General features: G+C 33.3%; 1 protein-coding gene across 1 annotated transcript; it reads right to left on the reverse strand.

Moving 5' to 3' along the window:
- Positions 1-5,720: 5,720 nt before the first annotated feature.
- LOC122580902 (myosin-6) lies at positions 5,721-23,056 on the reverse strand. The gene is made up of 39 exons (XM_043753047.1): positions 22,964-23,056; positions 21,808-21,933; positions 21,433-21,576; positions 21,165-21,310; positions 20,562-20,718; positions 20,416-20,474; positions 20,164-20,323; positions 18,310-18,459; positions 18,073-18,209; positions 17,435-17,581; positions 16,758-16,859; positions 16,215-16,272; positions 16,014-16,115; positions 15,454-15,491; positions 15,216-15,342; positions 14,931-15,101; positions 14,701-14,832; positions 14,479-14,588; positions 14,326-14,386; positions 14,037-14,214; positions 13,740-13,945; positions 13,055-13,174; positions 12,328-12,426; positions 11,197-11,409; positions 10,939-11,078; positions 10,716-10,827; positions 10,360-10,389; positions 10,193-10,270; positions 9,921-10,091; positions 9,172-9,318; positions 8,574-8,768; positions 7,961-8,086; positions 7,801-7,871; positions 7,596-7,695; positions 7,160-7,216; positions 6,997-7,053; positions 6,802-6,882; positions 6,638-6,720; positions 5,721-6,195 (listed from the first exon to the last, which is right to left on the reverse strand). The coding sequence occupies exons 1-39, from the start codon at positions 22,964-22,966 to the stop codon at positions 6,081-6,083; spliced, it is 4,509 nt and encodes a 1,502-aa protein (XP_043608982.1). The 5' UTR covers positions 22,967-23,056; the 3' UTR covers positions 5,721-6,080.
- Between the last annotated feature and the right edge of the window lie 1,237 nt (positions 23,057-24,293).

Raw genomic sequence — 24,293 nt, forward strand, 5'->3', positions numbered from 1 at the left:
AAAAATCGATTTAACTCAATCTTAACCTAATTAATCAATGTACGTACCCATATGACCATATATCAAAATAAGGAATTCCATTACATAACCAAATGTTTGATCATTTTGGAATCTTGTAGGATAATTCTCTGAGATATGTCAAACCTTTGAGGCTGCAATAGTGTAGCCTTGTCTTCCACATGATATGAATGATATGCTAGTTCCTTGCTAGTTCAATTACATAACCAAATTTTTTGTTACTGGTTTCTTGCTAATTGACCCATATGATATCTATACTATAAGTCTAATTTAAAAAGTCAAAGAAATTCTGAATGTCAAAGAGTTATTAACACAAATGTATCATGTGTATTTGCAAGCAATTTGCCTTTTTTTTGTTATATACTAATAGTGACTTAAATAAGTATTGACGAAAATTAAAATTATCGTTACTATAATATAAAGAAATTAAGAAGCATTGCACCTGGTTGAATCACAGGCTTGCATGTAGCATCTTAAAGCTATTTTCATACACAGTTTACGTTTCTTTAAATTATTTTCAATGAATAAAGAATACTATATATTAAACGAAATTGATGAAAATTTAAAAATCCCACAACTTGCTTCTTTCATTAAGACATTAATCGATCAGCGTGCTCATGCCACAATACTTGACAGTTGACACACAATTTAGCTATACATATTCAGGTGCTACCTTTGTTTTTTATTTTTTATTTTTATTGTGCTTTCCTGAAATTGCTACCGTTAAGCATTCGGATTTCTTCGGAGTGGACTTCCATTAGTTTGTGTTGAAAACCTGTGAAAATTAAACCCGTTTGTACATAAAGATAACTTTTGTTTTATTTGTATGTATATTATTAAAGCAATCTTAAATTCATCTTTTCATTTTCTCCATGTTCATTGAGCTAAAGCTCATTGGCAAGAGTGATCGACTCCTTTTGCTATTGAATAAAAGTTTTAGTATACTCTCTACTTTTTACTTATACTTTTGCTAGTGAAGGTAAAAATATGTTGCTCAAACATTATATATATAACTATATATTTTATCATGTTTGTACAATAAACACAAGACTAACATCAACTGTCAAATAATAAATGGGCAAGAACCCCTGCGCTTATGTATCATCTTGGTATTCAGAACACATACCACATAAAACCCATACCTGATGTATGAGACATAAATAACTACTAATAATCTATATTTTCGCAAGGTATGCCGGTAACGTTTGAGTCTATTAGATAGCATCGATCTACCCTTGGTCCTTGAAAATGTTCGACTGGTATCCAAATGAGACATGAGGTAAAAGATTTCTACATTGATTAAAAAAGTTTTAATAAATTATAATAAGTCGAGGTTAACTATAAATTAAGAATAGTAATTCATAATTTTTAAAGATAGTATGACTCAAAACTCGTATTATTAGCATTAATGAGTGCTTAGAAAACACATGAGAAGCACCAGGCCGGTAAAAAAAAAATAATAATTATTATATGTTAAAGAATAGATAATATTCCTTGCTTATTTGACTCTGAGCTATATTTATGGTGGCTCATGCTATATATGTTGCCAAAAATGGAATGTCAAGCTTAATTAACTGTTAAACTAATAATCTTTCTTTTTAGAGTAATTTCTAGTTCTAGTAACACTCTCGTAGCTATTGACTTTAGAAGAAAGTCAACCCTTAATTTTGTGTCTATCCTTATAAGGGATATTAATTACAAGGTGACCATAAAAAAAGTCAAAAGTCAAACTTTTCTGGCCCAACTTTCCAACTATAATTAAGAAAATTCGAGTGTTAGAGTGTCACTTAGATCTCAATTTATAGGGACACTTAGTACAAAAATTTCTTAGTTCACAACTGCACTTCCACGTACGAGTAATGAAAAAAATAACATATATTTGACAAAATTACGAGATGAGATAAACAATTAAGAAGCAGAATTAATGAAATTCACTTATATTAATTCATATGATAGTAAAAAAAAAAATTTTCAAAGGTGAATTTCGCTGTAAACTTCGTGTCGGAATTCGATAGCGGGAGGCCTAGCATATGTTGTCTTAACCGGATCCTCGTTATAGAGGTCTTTTGAAGTAGAAATGTCTATTTTAAATACCCGATGGGGAAAAAACCCCTACTAATCCGTCCGAAGGCACGACGATTAATAGGGGTAAACCCTACCCCCTCAAACTTGAACCTGATACTCAGACCAAGCTCTCATAAAAGAACTTTCTATGTCTTTCCCAAAGTTTGAACACAAGATCTCTTGAATGAGAGATGGTCTTTCTAACAATTGAGCTACTGCTCTGACGGTAACAATTACGAACAAAAGTTATTGGAGGGTTTCAATGGAGGCATGAAAAGTCATCAGTCAAAATACATATTAGTGCACCATGCTCTTAGGAAAGATGTGAGTATTATTTTTAGTGTGGAGAAAAGAATCTTGAAAACTCATGTATGTTGAGCAAAGTATTAAAGCAAGTTATGCATTGAATCTTTTATAATATCTCTTAATAGTTGATAAACAGATTTTATTCTAAAAATAAATAATAACAACCACCTAATCAACTAAATTAACTGTCAATACAATGATAGTGCAAATTTAATATATGAAAATGCATATATAGAGAGAGATGCAAGCATATTAAGAACATGACATAGTTGAGATTCTTGAAGTATGTCATGTAAACAATGTTTGACCTAGGGGGAAAACACATGAGGCCACATGAATATTTGGTGAGAAAAATGCAGTGTTTGAATGGATTTTGAAGTTATTCGAACTATAAACTAATTTGAATGTGATATACAACGAATGATAAGGAACTTAGCTTCATGATTTGTCTTTGTAAATTAACAAACACCAACCAAAATATGAGTTATATATCTTTTTGCTTGATCTTTATATTCTACCTATATAATCTGCTTTTGTGATTTAGTGGCAATACCAAGATATATATGTATACGAACTACATATATCATATATATCAGCGGGTGACGTATAGTAGACTGGAATTGATGTTTTGTTGGCGGGTCAATTAGTCTTGGCTAAAACTAGTACATATAAAAAGTAGTAGATATATGGAGTTTTATAGATATTGTAGGCAACTCGAGATAGTCAACCTTAGTTCCGTCACTTTTGACAGTTTGATAGAGTGATCTATATAATGGTTAGCTTGAAATGAATACATGGATTTAATAACATGAAAAGATATATATGTATATATACGAGTTATATATTAATTATAAATGTATTATGATTGAAAATTAAGTTTTTTATGCCGAAATTGATAATAGTACCATCTTTTTACACATTTATCATTATTATGTATTGTATATTTGTAAAGTTTGTTATAATAGTTGCATTGTGATATACATTGATAGAAAAGTGTGACACCCCCATATAACAAAGTTTTGTTGTGTATATAACATTCTTTAACGATATTCTAGCTACTCCTTTAAAAATAATCGAGATTTTCTAATCAATGTCATGTGGAACAATTTTGTGAACTTATCCCGCACAAATACGCATTGTGGTCCTTGTGGACACTTGGCTTAAAGTCTCTTTGAGCTTATTTGACTAGCTTTTTATAGCTTTTGGACCATTAATACCCTGCAAATGTTGGTAGTCTACCCTGAGAACGAACACCACATCACCAAACTAACATGTGCACCTTAATTATTATCATTAGTTAGATATTAATCTATTCTAGTTTTCTAATGATATATTTACATCCCAATAATTAATAATCCCAACCAAATTAGTTTTATTTGTTTATTTTAACCATTTAGTGGTTTGACCAAAGAAATTTATTAACTAATATTTACATATTCTTTGGTTTGAATGATTACATTTTAACAAACAAATCAGATGAGATGTTGACCAAAATAGATTATTGCTAATGGGTTTTCATGATGTTATTTAATTTAATCATAAACTCATTTTTGGATTCTTAAAAAATGAAGTTTTGGTGTTGTTGATGAATTAAATTGATTCATGCATGCGAAGCTATGAACATCATAAATGCTTAAACGGTCAAGTTTTTTGCCACCATGATGTAAATTAAGACTTACGTATACATGGCACTTATAATACTCATAAATTATATGATAATAATCATTATATAAATCTGATTAGTCAAACGCATAGATCTATTAGAAGATTAGTAAATGGTTTTAACCGACCAAATTTATTATAAGAAATATATGAGATTAAAGGTTGAGTTTCTTATCTTACTATATTCATACATTTAAGCTTTTAGATGCTTATACATTATTAATGAAACACCAAGAAGCTTTTGCCATAACAATATCCAAAATTCAGATCAAGTGTTCATCCTCACTCGATTAGTGATTAAGGAGAGACTATGATGAATTGATGATTGATAAGTAACCAACATTTTAATCTCGTGTCTGGCTTAAAAAGATACAAGGTATGTTAAGTTTAAAATAACATATTATCTATTAAAAGGAACCCCCAATATATTGGAAACAAAAATCATTTGAACATTAAGCAAAATACTCTAAAATCATGTGTCTGTCACAATGTTGGTGTGCAAGTGTTGAAGTTCATGAGCAATCTAAAATTTCTAGCAATTCAACATATAGGGATTGTTAGCATTTATAGAACCCACATCAACAACTGGGGTTACACGTACGAATACTAGAGTTTGTATTTAGTATCACTAGAAAAACGAAGATAGAGGCCTGGTTACGTATGTAAAATGATGAAATGTTTATAGTTTGCTTAATAATAAATTCATACTTTTCCGGTATTACCGGTCGGTACGATTATTGTAATTTTTTTTATTTTTTTATTTAAAATCATATAAAACTTGTTAGAATTTAACAAAAATAGCCAAAATACAACTATAATTCACTCAAAAAAAATATACTAAATAAGTATTCGTAACAAAATATAAGTTTCAAAATTCACAAACAAAAAAAAAAATAACATCAAGGTATCATAAAAAAAATTTTAAAAAAAATTCAAATTATTTTTTCCTGAAAATACCATAATGGTATTACCGGAAATATCGGGAATACCGACGGGTATAGAATAGTGAAAATACAGAAAAAATATTGGGTTTAAAATACTGGAGCACTCTTTTGGGCTTAAAAATATTGGGCTTAAAATACCGACGGGTATTGATAGAAAGGCCCGATAATTTATATTGTTGTTGCGAAGATGTATTTTTTCTTTTGGGAATTGATCGATTGTGTTCATGTAATATCTTAAAAAAAGGTTGAGATAACAAATCTAACCTCGGATCAACCATACTTGATTTAAAACCTCACGAATATAATCTTTCATTCTCACCTTACTAGTACGCTGCCATAATCTTCAATAAACTTTACCGTCGTCAATCTCCTTTGTCTATGTCATCAATTAACTTCAAATCTTCTTCACATCTCCATTAAAATCTCCAGCAATAAACTCAAAGTCTTCATTCAAATATGCTGTCTCTCTCAGTCGTCAATGGATCCAGAAGATACTATTAGCGAAGTTAACGAAATGAAGAAGTGTCTACTAGTATGTCAACCACGTTTGAAATTTGAAGATTATCAGCAAAAGTTGGCAGATATTAAGAGATTACTAACACTAAAAAAACATAGTAAATTTGTTCTGGTGATATTAAGAGATTTACCTAAAAATAAGCTAACGTATAATTGTTCATCTTTTGTACCTTCATATGCAACAATTAGATAATCCAAAATACAAGATACTATCCATACAACTTGTGTAACTTTTCATATTTATATATATCATTACAAGAACTCAAACTGGGCGGAATACAAAACCCAGACATTTGACCAAGAGCAAAACAATACCTAACTTTCTATAAAGAATGCTGCCCACATTAGCAGAAAAAACCCAGAATGAACTAAGACTAAAAAATATGGCACTTCCCTAACGTTGTGCTCTAATCAGACTACTAACAAACATGTAAACAAGATACTGTAACCAATTATACAGTTTAAAGAGAGAAAAAAAAAAAAAAGAAGAAAATAAAGAATGGACCTTTTTACAATCAAACCTTATGCTATATTTGCAAACGTAAGAATATGTTCAAGTTTCCACAGCCTTTACTCGTGTAAAAATTGGAAGGCTGGATTCTCGGCGAGCTCTACTGCAGGTTTCACATCGGAGAATTCTTTTACTTGCAAGGAAGTTGAGAGATCATCAACGGAGAAAGGGATGCTGCATTCAGAAACAGGTTTGTCACTTTGTTTGGGAAGTTTTTGAATTAGTGTGTAATAGATGGCAACTTTGGCTGGTTCAGTTATGAAGGGGTCGATGCGAGATGTGATATCTTTGTTGGGTCAAACAATCAAAAATAAAAGGCTAGATTATTTTATGGGTTGAAGGTTGCCTGAAGTTCAATCAATGCATCATATATCCTAATTTATTGTATGCTATAAATTCTATATTTAATACATTTTTTTTTTTGAAACACAAGTTTTTTTATTTTGCAAAACTATTAACAAACCGTTTCAAGTCGGCACAACCCAGCTAGCGTAGACCCAAATACAGTTTTTGACGTCTAGTTATTAATAGTAGAATACTTGACGTGAATTTAACATGTGTGTGTGTGTGTACATGTGGTGGACATATCATTCACCAGACAGTAATCAAACATTACCTGGAATTGTCATCCAGTAAAAATGAATTGCTGGCGGCATTATTGGAGTCCTCTGTCATTAATATCCTCATGCTTGAAATGACCTGGTTGGAAAAAGATATGGTTCAGGTAACTTGCAAGATAGTTCAGACGAATATATATTGTTCAACATTTTGAGAGCTTACATCTGGAGATACACTACGGGTATTATAGTTGTCATCCCAGTAAAGCGTGCATATTCTATACAACTGCTGGACGCTTAGAATCTGCAATAGGCACAGTATCAAGTCAGTCAGAGAGAGAACACACATGCGCTTGTACATGTCTTCATTATGGTGTGTGTGTGTGTGTGAGAGAGAGAGAAAGAGAGAGAGACGTACGGGGCATAAATCATTGATAATTTCATCATATGAGATTCTGTACTTTTGATGTATGACCTGAGAGCATTGAACAAGTAGAACAGTTATATCTTGAAATAAACAAACACGCATTAAACATAATATTAATATTTTAATATTGAACACATTGGTCAGAAGGGCATACCAAGAACCCAACAGCTTGCCTAATATGCTTAAGTTCATCCCAAGCTGAGCCCGCATACTGCAATAGAAGGAGATTTTCAGTTCTTTATAGAGAAAACAAATAGCTTGAGCACCGAACAAATGATTTTATTTAATTATAAACAATAATTCTAGTGACAATCATTTCATTTTTCTTTTCATTTCAAGTATGATATTTAGTAACAAAAACAAGTCAACCTTGTCGTTTCACAGGTGAAAAGACATTTGTTAAGGTAGAGATCATTAGTTTAATTCCAATTGCCAAGATTGGCAGACTTGATTATTTTTTGTTTATAAACATAACCAATTTAACATTCAACAAATATATAGAACCTCCCTCATAATTGAGCATTTATCCACAAAAAAATGTATCAATAATTCAACTGTTATGAAATAAGACATATATTCACGAACGCTACCTCTTCTTTTGCCTGAGCACACCATAACTCAAGCTCTGCTAACCCAGCTTTGACATATTCTCCATTGCTGAAGGTACAGCACTCACGGCGCAAAAGAAGACTGCATAGGGATGATATTTAAAAGAAAAATGAGCATTATAAGATAACATACCCTAAATCAAGAAAAATATAATGTCGAAAACAGATCAAAGTTGGAAAGACTCACCTGTTGAATAATTGAACGTTGATATATGAGAAAATTTGAGTAAATATCTTCTGAACAATTATAGGAGGAACCTAAAATGCAACTAATATAAGTAATCGAAATTTCTAACATCTATAGCATATTATTACGAGGGAAAAAAAACAATGAATATAATACATACAAAATTTTCTTTCAATGTACTGAGGAGAGTATTTAGGCAGTCGATAATGCCTTGCCAGTGATTGGATTGTGAATCTTTGCCGAAGGACCTCCCAGATCGTAGCACTCCTTTGGATGCTCGTGGTGCCTGATTATTTTAAATATGCACATGTCATCGCGATACTTGTAGACATTAAAACTAGCATAAATTTTATAAACGATGTGATATCCTCAATCCATTAAATAAGGAATTGTGGATTTGGGTTATGTTTTATCTATAACAACCACGGCGTCAAACACCCAAATATATAACTAAAGAAGAATTGTCAAATGGGTTAAAAGGCTCGATTACAACAAATGTTAGGTTTAATCCATATCACCAGATTTGCTATATTCAAAAATTTAGAGTTAGTAGAATAACATAGATCATATCTAACACAGTAGTTCTTCCTAATCTTTTACAAACACAAAAAAGATGATTCACTGCCAACACAACCCAACCTGTTTAGACATGCAAAAGCCTATCCATACCAACCTGAACCCGTTTGATCCAACAATATAACCCACCGAAACACTTATTAAGCCTCCTTTAGTAAAAGAAAAAAAAAAGAGTCAAATGGGGAAAGGTCAGGTACCTGAATACATAAAGTGAGGAATGATCCCAACTCTTTTTTCAGGTTGTCACGGATAATACCATACATTTTCTCAACATATGCTGTTAATTGCTGCTTGAAAAGCAAGGCTGGGTATTTGGCTTCAACCTGGCGTACTACCTCAAGTGCAGCTGCAGCTGCAGCAATGTTGACGGAAGATGGGGATGAACGGAATCCCTGTACGTATTACCAAACCATATCACTGAGCAGATACATATAAAGAGGCATTAAGAGATAGGTGCCAATTTTGGGCAAGAAAGTCAAGAATGTCGATCCTGGTAATCCTTTACCTTTAACGATTGCAACATATTTTGAAAATTATCTAATAAAAGAAAAGATCGGAAATTTCCAAAAAAAATATAGTTTTGATTCATAAATCTTCCCATATCATCCCATCATCATAATCGAAAGAATGACAGGCAAATTGCTTCATCAAATTAATGAGGGCATCACATTTTTTAAGCTCAATCGAACCGAAACAATAAAAAATTACTAACTTTGAATTGTTTCTTAACCCCCAGACCTGCCCATTTGGCCACCTCTACATATAAAAACATAAAGAGCTTTTCCGTATCGATACCATTGTCATTCTCCCAAACAGCGAAGTTGGAGGCGGAGGTTTACGAGCTGAACTTGCACCATCAGATTTAATACTCCTTTGAAGTAAGAACAACAAAGTTGACGCATTTGACAACCAATACGCCATGTGTTCATTATTATCTTGATCCTGCAACATCATAGACCCTTCATTATACTTTTCACATAATCCAAGAAGCTGGTGCAATTGTGTAGATATAATCCTATGGGAAATTTGATTTTAAGAAGCGGATAAGGGTCTGGAAGCCAAGGAGGTGAGACTAGGCGCAGTCCATACATATAACATAGCATCCGCCCCAACACTCCCCCCCCCAAAAAAAAAAAAAAAAAAACAAAAAACTTGAAACGCTTCTACATACTATGTTCTACCATGCAAATACTAGAGGACCACTTAAAAACCACTTTTACATATTAAAAAATCATAATCGATACTTCACTTGCATACTGAAAGTTTTCAAAAATATTATAGTGACTAATATTATCAGATGGTTCTGTTACTTATATTCACAAAGACAGGATTAAAAGGAAGTCCAATAAAACCCCAATAACAAGTCCAAGTGAAACTCGTGAAGATATGTGAGACAAGGAAAAGTTCTGATACAGAGTTGCCTGATACAAACACCGCCTTTCACTAAAAGGCACCAATGAAGCATTGCTTCATGCAACAGAATTACTTAGACTAAATATAAATGATTGTTATCTGCTCACAAATTAATTTTTCTGGAAAATTACCTCAATTGCTGAACCAATCATCTGAATAAGACGATCAAAGACACTAGTCCTTTCGGCTTCAAAAGATTTCCAATAGAGGAGGCATTTGTAAATAGTAAATGCTGCAACGGGCTTCCCTTGGCTGAACCCAATGTCTTTCATAACACATTCAATAAGAGCATCAACATTTTCCTATGCCAATATTTAAAATATATTGATATTATAACACTACCGACAAATTCAGTAGCAAAAGGAAAGAATAATATAATGTATATCATGTTAAGTAGTCATACATGCTGACGATCAATTGGTGGTCTTTTAGCCTTGCTGTCAAACTCAGTCGCCAGATTCCTCGCAGGTGTTTGTGGCTCCTGTAAGAAGATATGAGTAAACGTCCAAGCTCCACAAACTTTTACATGAAAAATGTGTGATACGTCACATATAACATTGTTATACTTACCTCATTTCCAAAGTGGCCATTTGGGATGCTCTGCCAAAAAAATTAAGGAAAGGTGTTATGGATAGTAATAGAATAAGAAAATATTGTCCTTGCTTGTTGGTGACAGCTTTGACTCTTTCAAATATGAACCAGTCAACTCGAATAAGTTCAACAAATTTAGTTTAAATTGACACGAGCCAAAATTGATCATATGTTTACTACCATATTTATATTTTGAACTACAAACTAAGTTATGTAAACTTGATGCATGGGAAAATATATATGAACAATGTTAAAAAATTTTGGTGAGCAAGTGTTTTGTGTCAACCCAATCATCATTTTACCACCTCTAACATTTCTTTGCAACAAAAGCTCACCTTAGCCTCAGGAGTTTGGGGATAATCTGTCATGCGGGGAGCAGTTGTAGACAACGCTTTCTGTCGAAGAAGTTGATTCTCAGATGCCATGTCAGAAACCTTTTCTTGAAGACTGGATGAAAACACAGTAAGTACATAGTGAGACTTGATAAGTATAACATAGTATTACACTAGTAGGTTGATTACTTAGAAAGTTCTCAATAAGAAATAATTAGGAACAGACCTTTGCATTGCAGTTTTTAACTGAATTATTTTCGTCTCGGCATCCAAAGCTTGTTTCAGTCTCTCCTCACTGAGTTTGTTAGTTTCTTCATACTTTTTCTCTGTATCATCAATTTTCTTCTCTAAAGAGCTAACTAAAGACTGAAATTATTCAGAAACAAAATGTTCAATTACAGGAAATGGCCACACATGACACATACAGCTAAAGTTAAATATACAGGAATACTAAAAAGTAACCAGTAAGTTTGAGCAACCGTACCTTAAGTTTCTCATTTTCAGAGGCAAGCCTATTGGTGAGCTCATGGTCCACAACGGGGACCTCCTGAATGACTGGAACACTTTCAACAACCTTTTTGGCAGTTTCACGTTCCTTAATGAGCAACTCTTTAGTCTCTTTGAATTGAAGTTTCATATCCTGCAAAGCAGATTGTAATTTTGCGTTTTCCTGTGTTTTGGCTTCTTCCAAGTCAGCCTGCAAGAATATAGCATCGGTAAAGCATCAAGCAAAACTGTGAATAGCGTCACAAAAGAGACCTATTTACCAGTAGTTTGTCTCAGGTCTTGCGGCAGGTGGTAAAAAGTTCATATGAATAATAATCTCCTGATCTACTTATACAAACATGAAGGATCACATTGTAGATCGTACATGTTAAAAAGTAATGCTTAGTTGCATAATTATTGCTCATACTCAAGGCACAAAAATTTATATGAATGCATCAGACTACGACGACTGAACCGGACCAAACTGAAATAAAAAAGTTTGCGACCAAAACCCAGGACAACTAAAGCTGTTCCACTTGGTTTGGAACAATTACAGTCTCAAACAAGACGGAGAACCATATATTAAAGATACCAACCTCATACTATTGTTCTGCAAAACTGTCTGGACCATGCAGTACTGGTAACAGCTATGTTCAATCTGTTTTTGGTCTAGATTATTTTTTTAGCCTTTTGGTCATATCTGGAACAAACTCGACCTCTATTTATCAAAGTTGAAGCAAGATAATTGCAAGCTTATATTTTTCCTATTAAAACTAATTCATATGCATATGTTTGTTCATGATCGGATATAGGACTGAAGCTACTCTCAAAATCTGCTTACATAAATCATAAGGTGATGTGTTTATTGTACTTATTAGTTCCTCCGTATTGCTGGTCTGGACGAGTTTTGAACACCCTAGTAACATTCTAAGTACCACCAGCCATACTCCAGACACCAAGTTTTCTATTTTCACAGGAAGTTTTTTATTTAACAATAATCAATTCCCTATAATCTTACCTTGGCATAACAGGCTGCAACTACTAAATTGGTGTTGTGATTAACTACTAAAATATACCTTACCTCCTAGTGTACATGAATTAAACATTTTCGAGATGTGTATAAACTTACCCTCATACGCTTCTCAAGCTGCAGTCTCCATGTCAGTTCTTCAACCTGCTTCTCCAGTTTATTTTTCGCAGCTTGCAGCGCACCAGTTTCCCTCGCCGCCTGCATTCAAATATCGAGAGTAAAAACCAAAACGTCCGTGGAGAAGAGTGAAATAGTGTTTTGGAAGTCATTAATCATTATACTAAGAAGAATAATCAGAATTAGATATAGTTGTAATAAATGGGTCGTAAAATATAGTGCTTTCATGTGCTTCTGTTTTTAAAGTTGTAATGATCAGCTTATCAGATGTTTGGGTGTTTGGCAACTTCTGATGACCCAAGATAAGACGTAGATTGGAACATGCAAAGAAACGTATTGTAAAATAAGAATAAAATCATCTCAAAATAGGTTTAAAAAACAAGCTAAAAAGATAGCATGATTTCACCCTTAATCAGTTTTGGTGCATCTAGAATAGAGTATATATTTAGAATTCTGTTTATCAAAACAGGAAAAACTGCAAGTTTACTACAAGTTGAAACAGCAATAATCAGTTTCAAAATGTAAATTCAGGCACCCCCTACATTTGGTAAACAGAAAGAAATACTACGACTTCTGGAGGAATTTCGGAAACAGCTATCATAATGTCATAAAAATTGTTAGGCTGGAAGAAGTCAGTGACTGTCGCTACAAACTATCTCTACAAGAACACTTAAAAGACAAAGCAGACGTTAGAACTGAAATATTTTACCATCTTAAGCTTTCGCAGTTCTTTTCGTGCCACTTTTCCCCTCCATGCACATTGTATAGTAACGGCACCCTTCTTTGCCTTGATGAAGTGCAAGCGGGCCAATAACTTGCGACAATGGCTCTGAAATCAAAAGCTAAAGTCAGTCAAAATAATAATACCAGTTTACAAAAAATTTATCATCAGGTAAGATAAATGCCACCTCAGCTGTACAACTATTTATACCTGAGATATTGATAGGATATGCATGCAGTATACACATTTTAAGAAATTAGACATAGACAGAAATACTACGCATAGAATATAGAGGTGGCAAAACAGATCGTTTGAGCATGTCAATCACTAAATTTAGTATGGGTCAGGTTGTTTGAACTTGAACAGCTCTCTCCAATAAATTTTAAGTTTTTTACAAATACCGAGTGTCAAATATGATAATAAAATCTATATTATTTGCTAAGCTTAACTTTTTCAACACAATCATTTCACTGGTGTATTGCATTAAAAACACCTTGTGCAGCAACTTTTAGCCGGTTTGACCAAGCTAAGAGACAACTGTTTAACAAGTATGATAAAATGTACAACCCAATTCAACCCATTATAAGTGAACGCGACGTAATTGCCACCTTTAAATGAAAGGATCATGCTAGATCGATAGCAATCATAAAGATTTGGAGAGAAGTTGCAAGACCTGAATAAGGATTGCTGCTTTTGTCTGCCTTCTAAAGCGAAGATCATTACGTGCAGCCATCCCCCGTAACCCTGTTTGGATTGAAACAGCTGAGTTATGAAGCTCGTTGTAAGATTTCCTGGCAAGATGCATTCGCAGATTTCTTTGAATCCGTATACTAGAAGCTTCTCTCCTCATCTTTTCATAAACTTGGCGAGTAAGTTGGCCTGTTTGGAAAGAATAATAGGCGACCAGCTTTAGACACTTGCCTATGAGTTGTTGAATAATATCTTTCACGCATTTAAGAAGATAAAGTACCTCGGCAAACAGATTGAATTTGCAAGACAGAACGTTTTAGCAATATAAAGCTTTTCCGTGCAATAAACGAACGAACTTTTCTTTGGATGATGCTGGCTGATCTACCTAACACTTCAGTTCGTCGAGCATCGAGCTCTGCCATCTGACCAGCCCTTAGAAACACCTTTGTTTTACCAATCTGCATATGAACACACCAATCTTAAGTTACATATGCTAAAAAAATATAATCTTAAATGTAATATTTCCATCTAGGGAAGATTTCAATATATGGTATTGCACTTCATGTAACCTGATAGCCTTCAAGTCCAGCCTTATCCAAAAGTCTCTTGCAAGCATGAATTTCATCGCTACTATCATGAGCATAAGTTTAGTTAGGGCCACTTCAATTGTTCACCATACACTTAAATTTTCAATGAAGAATAAACAAGATCATTCCACTTACTTGCCATCCAAAACCTCAGGAGCCAGGATGCCAAACCGATCCACAAACTCGGCAAATGGTTTTCTAGTGGGATACCCAGCACAACTAATCCTGATTGCCTCCAATACTCCCTGAATTAAGTTACACGGGAAGCGTCAATTAATTATATGTAGCAACTAGGTTCACAAAAGAGAAAAGAACAGAGATGATAAATAACGCTCTGAAAGCCATGTGTATCCTTACCCCACATCGCAGTTGTTGCAGAACATTATGATTTTCAAAAATAGCAGGCTTAAGAAGATTGTTAGGCTTTACACAACGTATATAATGAGGCTCAGTTGAGCTCAAAGTTTCAAGAAGTTGTTGCAGTTGTTGCTGAAACCAAAATAATATATTATTTACATGGCTATTAAGATAGAGATAATGAAATGCTGTGTGTGTGTGTGTGTGTGAGAGAGAGAGAGAGAGAGAACCTTAAATCGTGTACCAATTGAAGAGAACTTTGATGATTTGGAGGATTCATCGGATGAAGTAGGAAACAAACTTGCAACGAAGGAACATTCTGATGCACTCAAGAGTGCTTGGTGTTCCGCAATGACATAATCTTTATTTTTGTCAAGAAACAACTCAGTTTGATATGTTACCTGAAGATACAATTCAAACTGATAAGCCATTGTTTCTCAAAATCATAAAGGTTTATTCTTAGTGTTAAGAAATTCAATAACTGAAAAGTATTTCAAGAAGAAGCAGCTGCTTACATCTCCAGCATAATGACAAATCGTGAAGTCAGAGCGAGACAATTTTGGCTTGGTGAAACGTTTGTGATTCTTAAAAGTTTGGTACAGCTTTGTGGCAAATGTTTCATGTGTTGACCTAGGAAACATACTGCATAACACAAGTAGTTTCTTACAGAATGCCATAGTTTCATATCCATATATGACTACATGAACTGTAAGGTAAAACCAAGAGAAAAGCATCTTTCCATATTTAACTTACCAAGCTTCGTCTAGAAGAGCTATGATGCCACCTGGTTTCTATGCAATAGAAACACAACATATCAGAACTGAAATCAATAATGGTACATAACTGGCAGAAGTATCTTTACTTTAACAACTTGAATCTTGGATACCCATAGTATTTGATTATCAACAAGCATATAAGACCTTTTTTATAGCTTTAATTAAATACTAATAGAGATTGATGTGGAAAACATGTTCTGACAGAATTCATAATTTGGGAGTTCTGCTCCATGTGATAAGTTTGTCGTTAGATTACGACATTATGAAAACACATAAAGCAGCATTCTGAAAACCAATTGAGTCTACAATATAATGCTTAGTCCGTAAAGATTCATAGTAATACATGAAAAATTATCACATTATCTTTTGGAAAATCTAGTGATCATCTCAGCGTACGAGTATTCAATGACCCAAGATTCACCAATGTAATTGAAAGAAAGAAAAAGATGTGGTAACAATTAACCTATGCAGTAAAGAAAAAGTATGCAAAAGGTAGCCTTTGATTAGGGTAAAATTTAAGAATGTGAAACACCAGACCTTCTCAATGAGATCCAATATATCTTGATTGTCAATAAACTCAATGTAGCTCCAATTTATTTCTTCTTTTGTGTATTCTTCTTGCTCCATTTTGAAAACATGCTGTAAAACAATAATAACTCGTCAGGTAACCATGTGTATATAGCCTTGATAAATTACTCAGGAAAGGACTTTTAGAAAAATTTAAGCCACGTAGGTAACCTGATTGAAATGTTGTTGGAGTTTCTCATTAGTCAAATTAATGCAAAACTGCTCAAAGCTGCAAAAAGAAATAACAAACGGTATAAAATTCTACGTTATTACAGAAGCAACATCTGAGACTCCAACAATAACTATTACATGCCCTTGGTACTCAAGGGTTCGTCCAAAAAATATATGAGAATCATTTAACTAGAAGGTCAATTAACATCTGAGACTCCAACAATAACTATTACATGCCCTTGGTACTCAAGGGTTCGTCCAAAAAATATATGAGAATCATTTAACTAAAAGGTCAATTCCTGTGACCCAATTCTTACAGGCAGTGCAATTCGTCAGTTAGAATGTAATGGCACATTAATAATGAGAAATGTTCAAGGACTTCACTGCTATAAAGGCTCTGTGGCCTATTCTCACCAACTTGCTAGTAGAAAGTTCAATTTTTCCCCTTCTTTTTGATTTTGGCCCTAGGGGGCCGTCCCTAAGAGATTATGCCACTGGCATAACTGGCCAACAATAAAAACAAAAGGCATACCAGTGAAGCACCTGTTTGTCTTGAAACTCTCGAATCCATATATGTCCAGCACTCCAATTATGTATTTTGAGTCTGGGTCTTGACCAATTGAGGTATTAATCCTGTCAACAAGCCTGCAATGCAGAAAGGATAGCATAACCAGCATTAAGAAAGATGAACAGACATCTATTTAGTTGGTGTTTGGATTCGCGTTCTGAGACTAGTTATCTGATTAATGTGACCTACAGTTACAATGATCAGTTTTAAATGTGTGAATAAATCCGTTCCTGTCAGATTCATACCAGCTACAACAAAATTAATTATCTGAACTCTATATCTGATATAAATTTACCTAATTACCCATTCCTTTGACCAGATTAAAATAAAGTTTTATCCCCAGTTTACAATATATGTTTCAATTATATTGCAAAATTTTCTTATATATCATTTTATGATTTTATCTGTAAACAACTTACATAATCAGAATTTGTCAAAGACTCGGGCATCCTATTACATGATTATTACAACTGCACACAACAGGAGTAGACTCAACCACTATCTTACACACCTAATTCACTACATCTGATTATCCTGATTTGATTTTCAGACATCAGGGGTAATCGCTTTTAAAGGGCACATCTAAACAACCCCAAGTTGAACATTTAATATAGACAGCATGAAGAAACTGTGTGGCATAAGTCAAGCTTACCAGTCAAATAATCTTGAGTAAACAACTTTTGCCAATGCATCTCTACTGACAGCAGCAGATTCCGGATCTAGCCATTTGGTTATGGTCTCATCACGCGTTACAATTACACGTTTGCAAAGAGAATCCTCTAAAGCTTTCACATCACACCTAAAAAATCATTCACTTATTAGGATATTTACTTGTTCAGTTGTGCTTATTCCTCCAAAAGTGGCTCATTCTATATAAAAATGTTATTTAATACGTGCATGCGTAATCAGGTGCAAAATCACTCTAGAGTCTAGACCACTGAACTAAAGGACCAAACTGGAACTAACAACATTTGGTTCACTCATAGGTTCACCTTATTTCAGAAATTGAATCTCCATTTGGTTTAAAACCAAAGTGGTTTTCCCTCGTTTTGAATTATAATATTTTAAAACTCGAAACGATATCACTTTATATTCATTTAATTTTCAAACTAAAAATCCACAAGTTCGTATCCAGTTTATTGTCAAAATTGGGAAAGAACCAGCTCTAGACCAAATCAAACGAAGCTTATATCAGTTGGAGTCTAGTTCCATTCATTTTGATTATCCAGTCCCAGTTTGCTCCTGCATCATCCCAATGAACACCCATGTATAATGACATTAATCACTCACATGAAAAGCTCTGCGGCTGTTTTTAGGTGGAACCAAGACTTTTCATCTTTGGGGGTAGATGAATCCATTTCCTTCCCTTTAGTAAATTCTATGTTACCCAAATGAAGAATTGCAGCTACAACTCTAAAAATAGCATCCTGTGGAATAAAATAAACACGAGAAAAATTAAGTTCCAGTAGTTCAGGTTCAAGATTTTCTTTTCAAACATTTATCTATAGATGACTACTTGAATTGTACCTGCTCATCCGATCTGATCCCAACAACATCCATTGCATTCTTTGTAGCAATGTATTCCTTTCTTTCATCCAACCCATCTATCTGGTAGCAGTTTGATTGATTAAGATAATGGAATGTTTTAGGATCTCCCACTTTATATCTTTTTAGATCCTGGAAGTATAGTAGATAAGATTAGTACGAAGCAGAAAAAGACGACAGAGATTCAAAAGAACATATTATAGAAAATATAAAAAAGTAGAACTAAAAGAATTTCCTAGTTAATGCTTCGGGTAGAGTCTAGAAATAGTTGGTTTCGTTTCATTTCTAGATTGTGTTTGTAATTGTACCTTTTGGCAACTAGCGACTTGCTAGTTTGTCCGATTTAGTAATATAATTTTTGCCGTTCTAACAAAAAAAAAAGGCAGAGACAGAAAAGAGCATGTGATGTGAAGTACACTAAGGTACTAACTAAATCACACTACCAGTCATAAACAACCACACCAAAGTAGATGAGAAGTAACAGCATCACTATCTTTAGATTTTGTTGGTTTAAAAAGACGATAAATTAGAGGTAATATGAATGGGATAGATGTAAAAATGAGTTGGGGTAGAAATAAGTAAGCTTTCAGTAGGTGTAAAAAAACATTGGTCCACGTTTGGTTTGACCCATGAATTTTTTGTCTCCATTTTTTAAAAATATTACGCACAATAAATACGTTATGTATGATCACAAAAACAGCCATGTTGCAGCAGATATCTAAGCTTTGAATATAATAATTGGAGGTTGTGTGAGTTAAGTATATAGTGATCACCCTCAACCCATTTGATCCAACCCCCTTCCAGGCAAGTGTTTTTTTTTTGGCTCATTTATCCCCTTATAAAGAGGAAAACATTAAGACATTAAGCACTTTTCTGAATATTCCTAAGCTACCCCTCCTTAACTCATGCATTATCCATCTCTTCTATTGTTGTTAATGACCAGCTTATAATCGTCTTTTTTTTATTATTATTTTTTTGTTTGATATATTGATGGAATATATGGTATGATCTAGTAGATACACTTAGACGCGAGGACGAAGGTAAGAATATTTCATGGTTGTAAATATCGGATTTATCGGGCGATATATCGGCGATATGTCGGTTATCAGCCCTTCACCGACAAGAAAAATGACTTATCGGGCAATTTATCGTTTTGGTCAGATTTCGGTCAAACTCAGTACTTATCGGTCAATATCGGCACTTATCGGCCAATATCGGTTAAAAAAAATTGACCACTGTTTTTTTTTTAAAAAAATGGGTTTTTATCAAATATTAGGGTTTATTACTTTCTTTAATTCAATTTTTTCTAGCTAATTTTTAATTAATTCTTTAATTTTTGAGTTAATCTTTAATAATCTTTTAATTTCTAGTTAAATTGTAATTACTTTCTTTACTACCGTTTTTCCCCTCTGAATATAGTCTATAGATACTTAAATTTTGAAACTTCAAATGTAATTATTTTCTTTTCTACAGTTTTATATTCTAATTATTGATGTATTGCATTACAAATTGTATATATTGTTAGTATATAGATATATTTTAGATAAATTCCTTTACATTTTAGGGTATCCGATATATCCCCGATATATCCCATTTATCGCTTATCGGGGGTTGGTCGATAATAAACCGATAACCGATATTTACAACAATATTTTAAACATCTTCTAAATTAATATCGTTACGGCATCTCGCGTGCTATAAACTGGAGCCGCTGCAACGTGCGGGCACTAGGCTAGTAACATATAACCCACACATTAAATTACTTGTCAGTAAATATGTCAAACTGCACATCTAGGGTTCACAAAAGAAAAGGGCCAGAAGTTGAAGGCCAGTTACCTCGGGTGGTGCTGCACAAAGCATGTAGAAGCAATGATAATTCCTCTCAGGATCTGATAGTTGACACACACGGGATCTTTCCAACAGATATGTTCTGATGGCAGCCCCTGAGATCCGGCCCTTCTGATCAAACTGAATCTCAACAAACTTGCCAAAACGACTGAAGCAATAGCAAAAAACGAGCATCAACGACTGATGTAAAAAAAAAATCAAGAATACAACAGTAGTAGTAAAAAAGGGATATATTCCCACCTTGAATTGTTGTTTCTGACTGTTTTTGCATTACCAAAAGCTTCCAAAACAGGATTGGACTAGAAAATGAAGCAAACATAACAGTGTTTTGATAAATAACTAATACATTGCTAAGAACAAAAAAACAGAACTCAACAGGTAAACACCTCTAAAACTTTCTGTTCAACACTCCTTCCATCAGTAGAAGCTCTACCTCCCATGTAAGCAAGATAGCGCATTAGTTGTTTTGTGCTTTCAGTTTTACCAGCCCCACTCTCTCCACTAACCAAAATTGACTGACTTATTCCTTCATTGATCATAACTCTGCACAAGGATAATAGATCCACTAACATTATGCAACATACTGTAAATCCTGATTAACATACAAAATGAGTATGAAACGTAAATGTGGCAAACAGACTGGTTGTAAGTCTCAAAACAGGTGACTTTTGCTACAGGCCAGTTTAGCTTGTCCCATAACATATTTCATCCAAAAAAGTAAGTATTATGGATAACTAGTTGTGAAATATGATCGCAAATATAAATTAGTTAAAATATATCTAATACTTGAAATAAGACGAACTCGAAAGTTTTATGCATTAAAACTACATTTGTTACATACAAACCATTCAGCTGGCACATTTCCTTTTTGGCAAACATCTTTTATTTTACCCTGTTTGACCTGTTACTCTGTTTGAGACACAACATAGAGCGAATGGACCCATCGGTAAGTGAACATGTCGAAATTGCAACCTCTAGTGAAATGGTACCTGTATGCTGCATCCGCAACTGCAAAAGGGTGGGGACTCAATTCCCCAAATTGTGCCCCTTTGTACTGTGCCATCATATGACTATCATACAAATGTGGCAATCTTGTGAAAGGATTTACGGCTATTAATATGCTGCCTGTATAAGTCTGGTAGCACCATTAAAGTTCAAAACGTTTAATAACATGTAAAGATATTTGTAATCAAATTATTTACTTAAAAATGGGTGTCTCTCTGTCTGATACCAACATGAAGAAACAACAGAACTCACATAGATTTCATTAATATCATATCTAGATCGTAAGTTATTCAAAACCCCTGGTTCATGTAGATAAGCCAGCTTTGTCATGTCATCCACTCCGCATGGTGGTGCTTCGGCATCTTTTGGATATACATTTGATGACTTAGCAACAACCTAGATAAATCAAGAAAGAAACGATAAGAATGACATGCAAAAAATACATGGCATTCGCTTCTACTTAGCAAACTAAATAGCGTGAAATATTTTAGAAATCGTAAGTATGCAAGGTGACAAATTAAATGGCAATGTAAGTTAAATAACAGGTTACAGTAGAAACTTTAAAAAAAACATCAAGATTTCCATCCATTAATATCAGAAGCTAGAGGTTGACAAAAATATACTCACCGTCTTGCCTGAAGTAGATGCAACCTTGATCTCCTCACCAGTGACCCCGATAACTTCCCCATCTATCCAAGCGTCATCTAGATCCTCGACCCAGACAAGTGACCCGATCCCCAGACTGACTGCCGCCTACATAAGCACAAAGATTTAGAAATTATTCATGTTTAACAAATACCAATGCCCACTAAGATAGGTCACTACTCTTTTAATGCACATTTCATGATCATAAGACATATATATCCCATTATAAATCAAACAAAATCGTTAACGAAGTAAGATGACAAAAAAAAATTAACAGTACAAGATATTATTTAACGAACATTCGAACATAAGCCCAGTTAAGTATTTAACCTAAGAAAGCCGTGACATAAACACACAGAAACAAATTCAAGATTTGCTTATATATTAATGTAGATATCACCAGTATCCTGCTGGTCTTCTAGCGTTCAACATGGGTGTGACATCCATGTTTGGCTTCCTAGAGCCATTGGGATCAACTTTAACAGACAAATATCTGTCTATTGAATATATGAACAACTTTCTCAAGCTAACATAAAGTTGCATACACCGACATATTTAAAATTTAAACAGCAAAAACGGTCCTCACAAAAGGCACCTAAAAGAAAAATTGCTCATAAATCCCTATAAGTCCACTTCTAGTCAATAATAACTCAACCAAGTACATCAAATTTATTTCCATAACAAAACACCAAAGGCGTAAATAACAACATACTTGACTATTACATCTGTAAATTACGAACCTTTCTATATAAAACATTCCGCAACACACATACATTTAAATCTAATATCCAAATTATATATCCTATGAGACATTTTAGTTAACTTTTTCAAGTGATTGCAACTATTTAAGTTTTCCGAAATCCATACGCTACTCAGATCAACAATGTAAACAAATTCAACATTTTTTTTAATCATCACAACATCTTCTTCACACTTAGCCGCCTATTAGCACAAATTTAACTACTTTTTTTCAAATTAATCACAAAATTCAAGCTTAAAAATACATTATTCACCTCGAATCACCGACATTCAACATCAACAAAATCTATATACATACACAATACTATATATATATAATAAATCAGCTAGGAATTTGAAGTAAATACTTGAAATAAAAATAAATAAATTAAATACATACCATTAGCAACTACAGTTTGGATCAGATCCGGAAAACGGCGCCGTTTCAAATCAACTTCAATCAACTTCAGTTCAATTCAATAGAAATCAGATCAGCTACAGCTACAGCTACAGCTGCTTCTAACTTTACTTCAGATTTTATAAACGATTAATTAATTATCGTTTTTTTAATAAAAAAAAAAAAAAGGTTTTGAAAAATATTTAAGAAAAAATACAGTAAATGTTACAAATTAAATGGAAGATATTTTATGAGATTGATTTGATTTTGGATGAAAAAGGAAATAGAATAGAAATCCCTGAATTAGCGGTGAGGTTTTTGGTGTGAATTTGATTTGATGATGAAATGACGACTGTTTCTGTTTCTTTTTCTTTTTCTTTTCTTTTCTTTTCTGTATTTTTTAGTTTTGGGCTTAGCTGGGTGTGCGTTTTAGGGGCTTCCCTCCCACGTTGTTTGGAATTTATTTTTGTTTTTTTTTTAATTTCTCTAAATACAATATTTAAGATGGACTCAACAAAAACAACAAACAATCCTTTGATTTTTGTTATGTTTTGGATTTAAATTTGATTAAGTAGTGTATTTTGAGATGATTATAAAAGGCGCATGGTATCCCGACCATATTTTTGATAACCTGACCAGATTATTAATGACAGGGGTCCTGCTTTTACTCTACCAGATTTGTCATTACAAATATGGGGGCCCACACTATTTTGGAGCGATATGGTCGAAATACTAAAAACTTTGGTTGGGATACACCATCCGTTATAAAATTAAAAAAAAAAAAGTTTAATGCCTCATGAAATTCTACCATATGTTACGTACATTTAAAGAAACAAAAAAACGTACATTGTTAGTTAAAATCTCTCATTTTCATAAGTAATTTGAAAGTTTTAGATTGCAAACCCAACTTAAAACCTCATTTGGTTGAGAGTTTACTTATTTATAAATTACAAAAATATAATGACGAAAAAAAAATAAAAAAAAAATGTTTATGTATAAATAAATATTAATAGATATAAATCATAAAAAGGACAAATTGCCAAAAAAAAAAAATAATAAAAAAAAAGATAATTATCTTAATCTTATAATAAAATGGATCACTAGTTGAAACAAATATATGATACCATTGTGTATATATATATATATACATATAATATATATATATATTTAACGATAAACTTGAGTTTAACGGCATGTCTCGTCATATATCCAACTTTAATTTTAGTTAAAACTTATTCTGGAAAAACCCATGTCTCCATTTCTGTAAGCATTTTGCTCACACCAAGATTTAAACCAAAGACCATTCAGTCTCAAGATCTACCATATCAATCCA

Source organism: Erigeron canadensis, chromosome 9 (genome assembly GCF_010389155.1).
Source record: "Erigeron canadensis isolate Cc75 chromosome 9, C_canadensis_v1, whole genome shotgun sequence".
Taxonomy (NCBI): domain Eukaryota; kingdom Viridiplantae; phylum Streptophyta; class Magnoliopsida; order Asterales; family Asteraceae; genus Erigeron; species Erigeron canadensis.

Coding starts and splice junctions, on each gene's coding strand:
- LOC122580902 (XM_043753047.1), bottom strand. Junction 14,215..14,325: donor CTGGACTTGAAGGCTATCAG/GTTACATGAAGT, acceptor GTTCATATGCAG/ATTGGTAAAACAAAGGTGTT. Junction 6,883..6,996: donor TTATCAATGATTTATGCCCC/GTACGTCTCTCT, acceptor TGCCTATTGCAG/ATTCTAAGCGTCCAGCAGTT.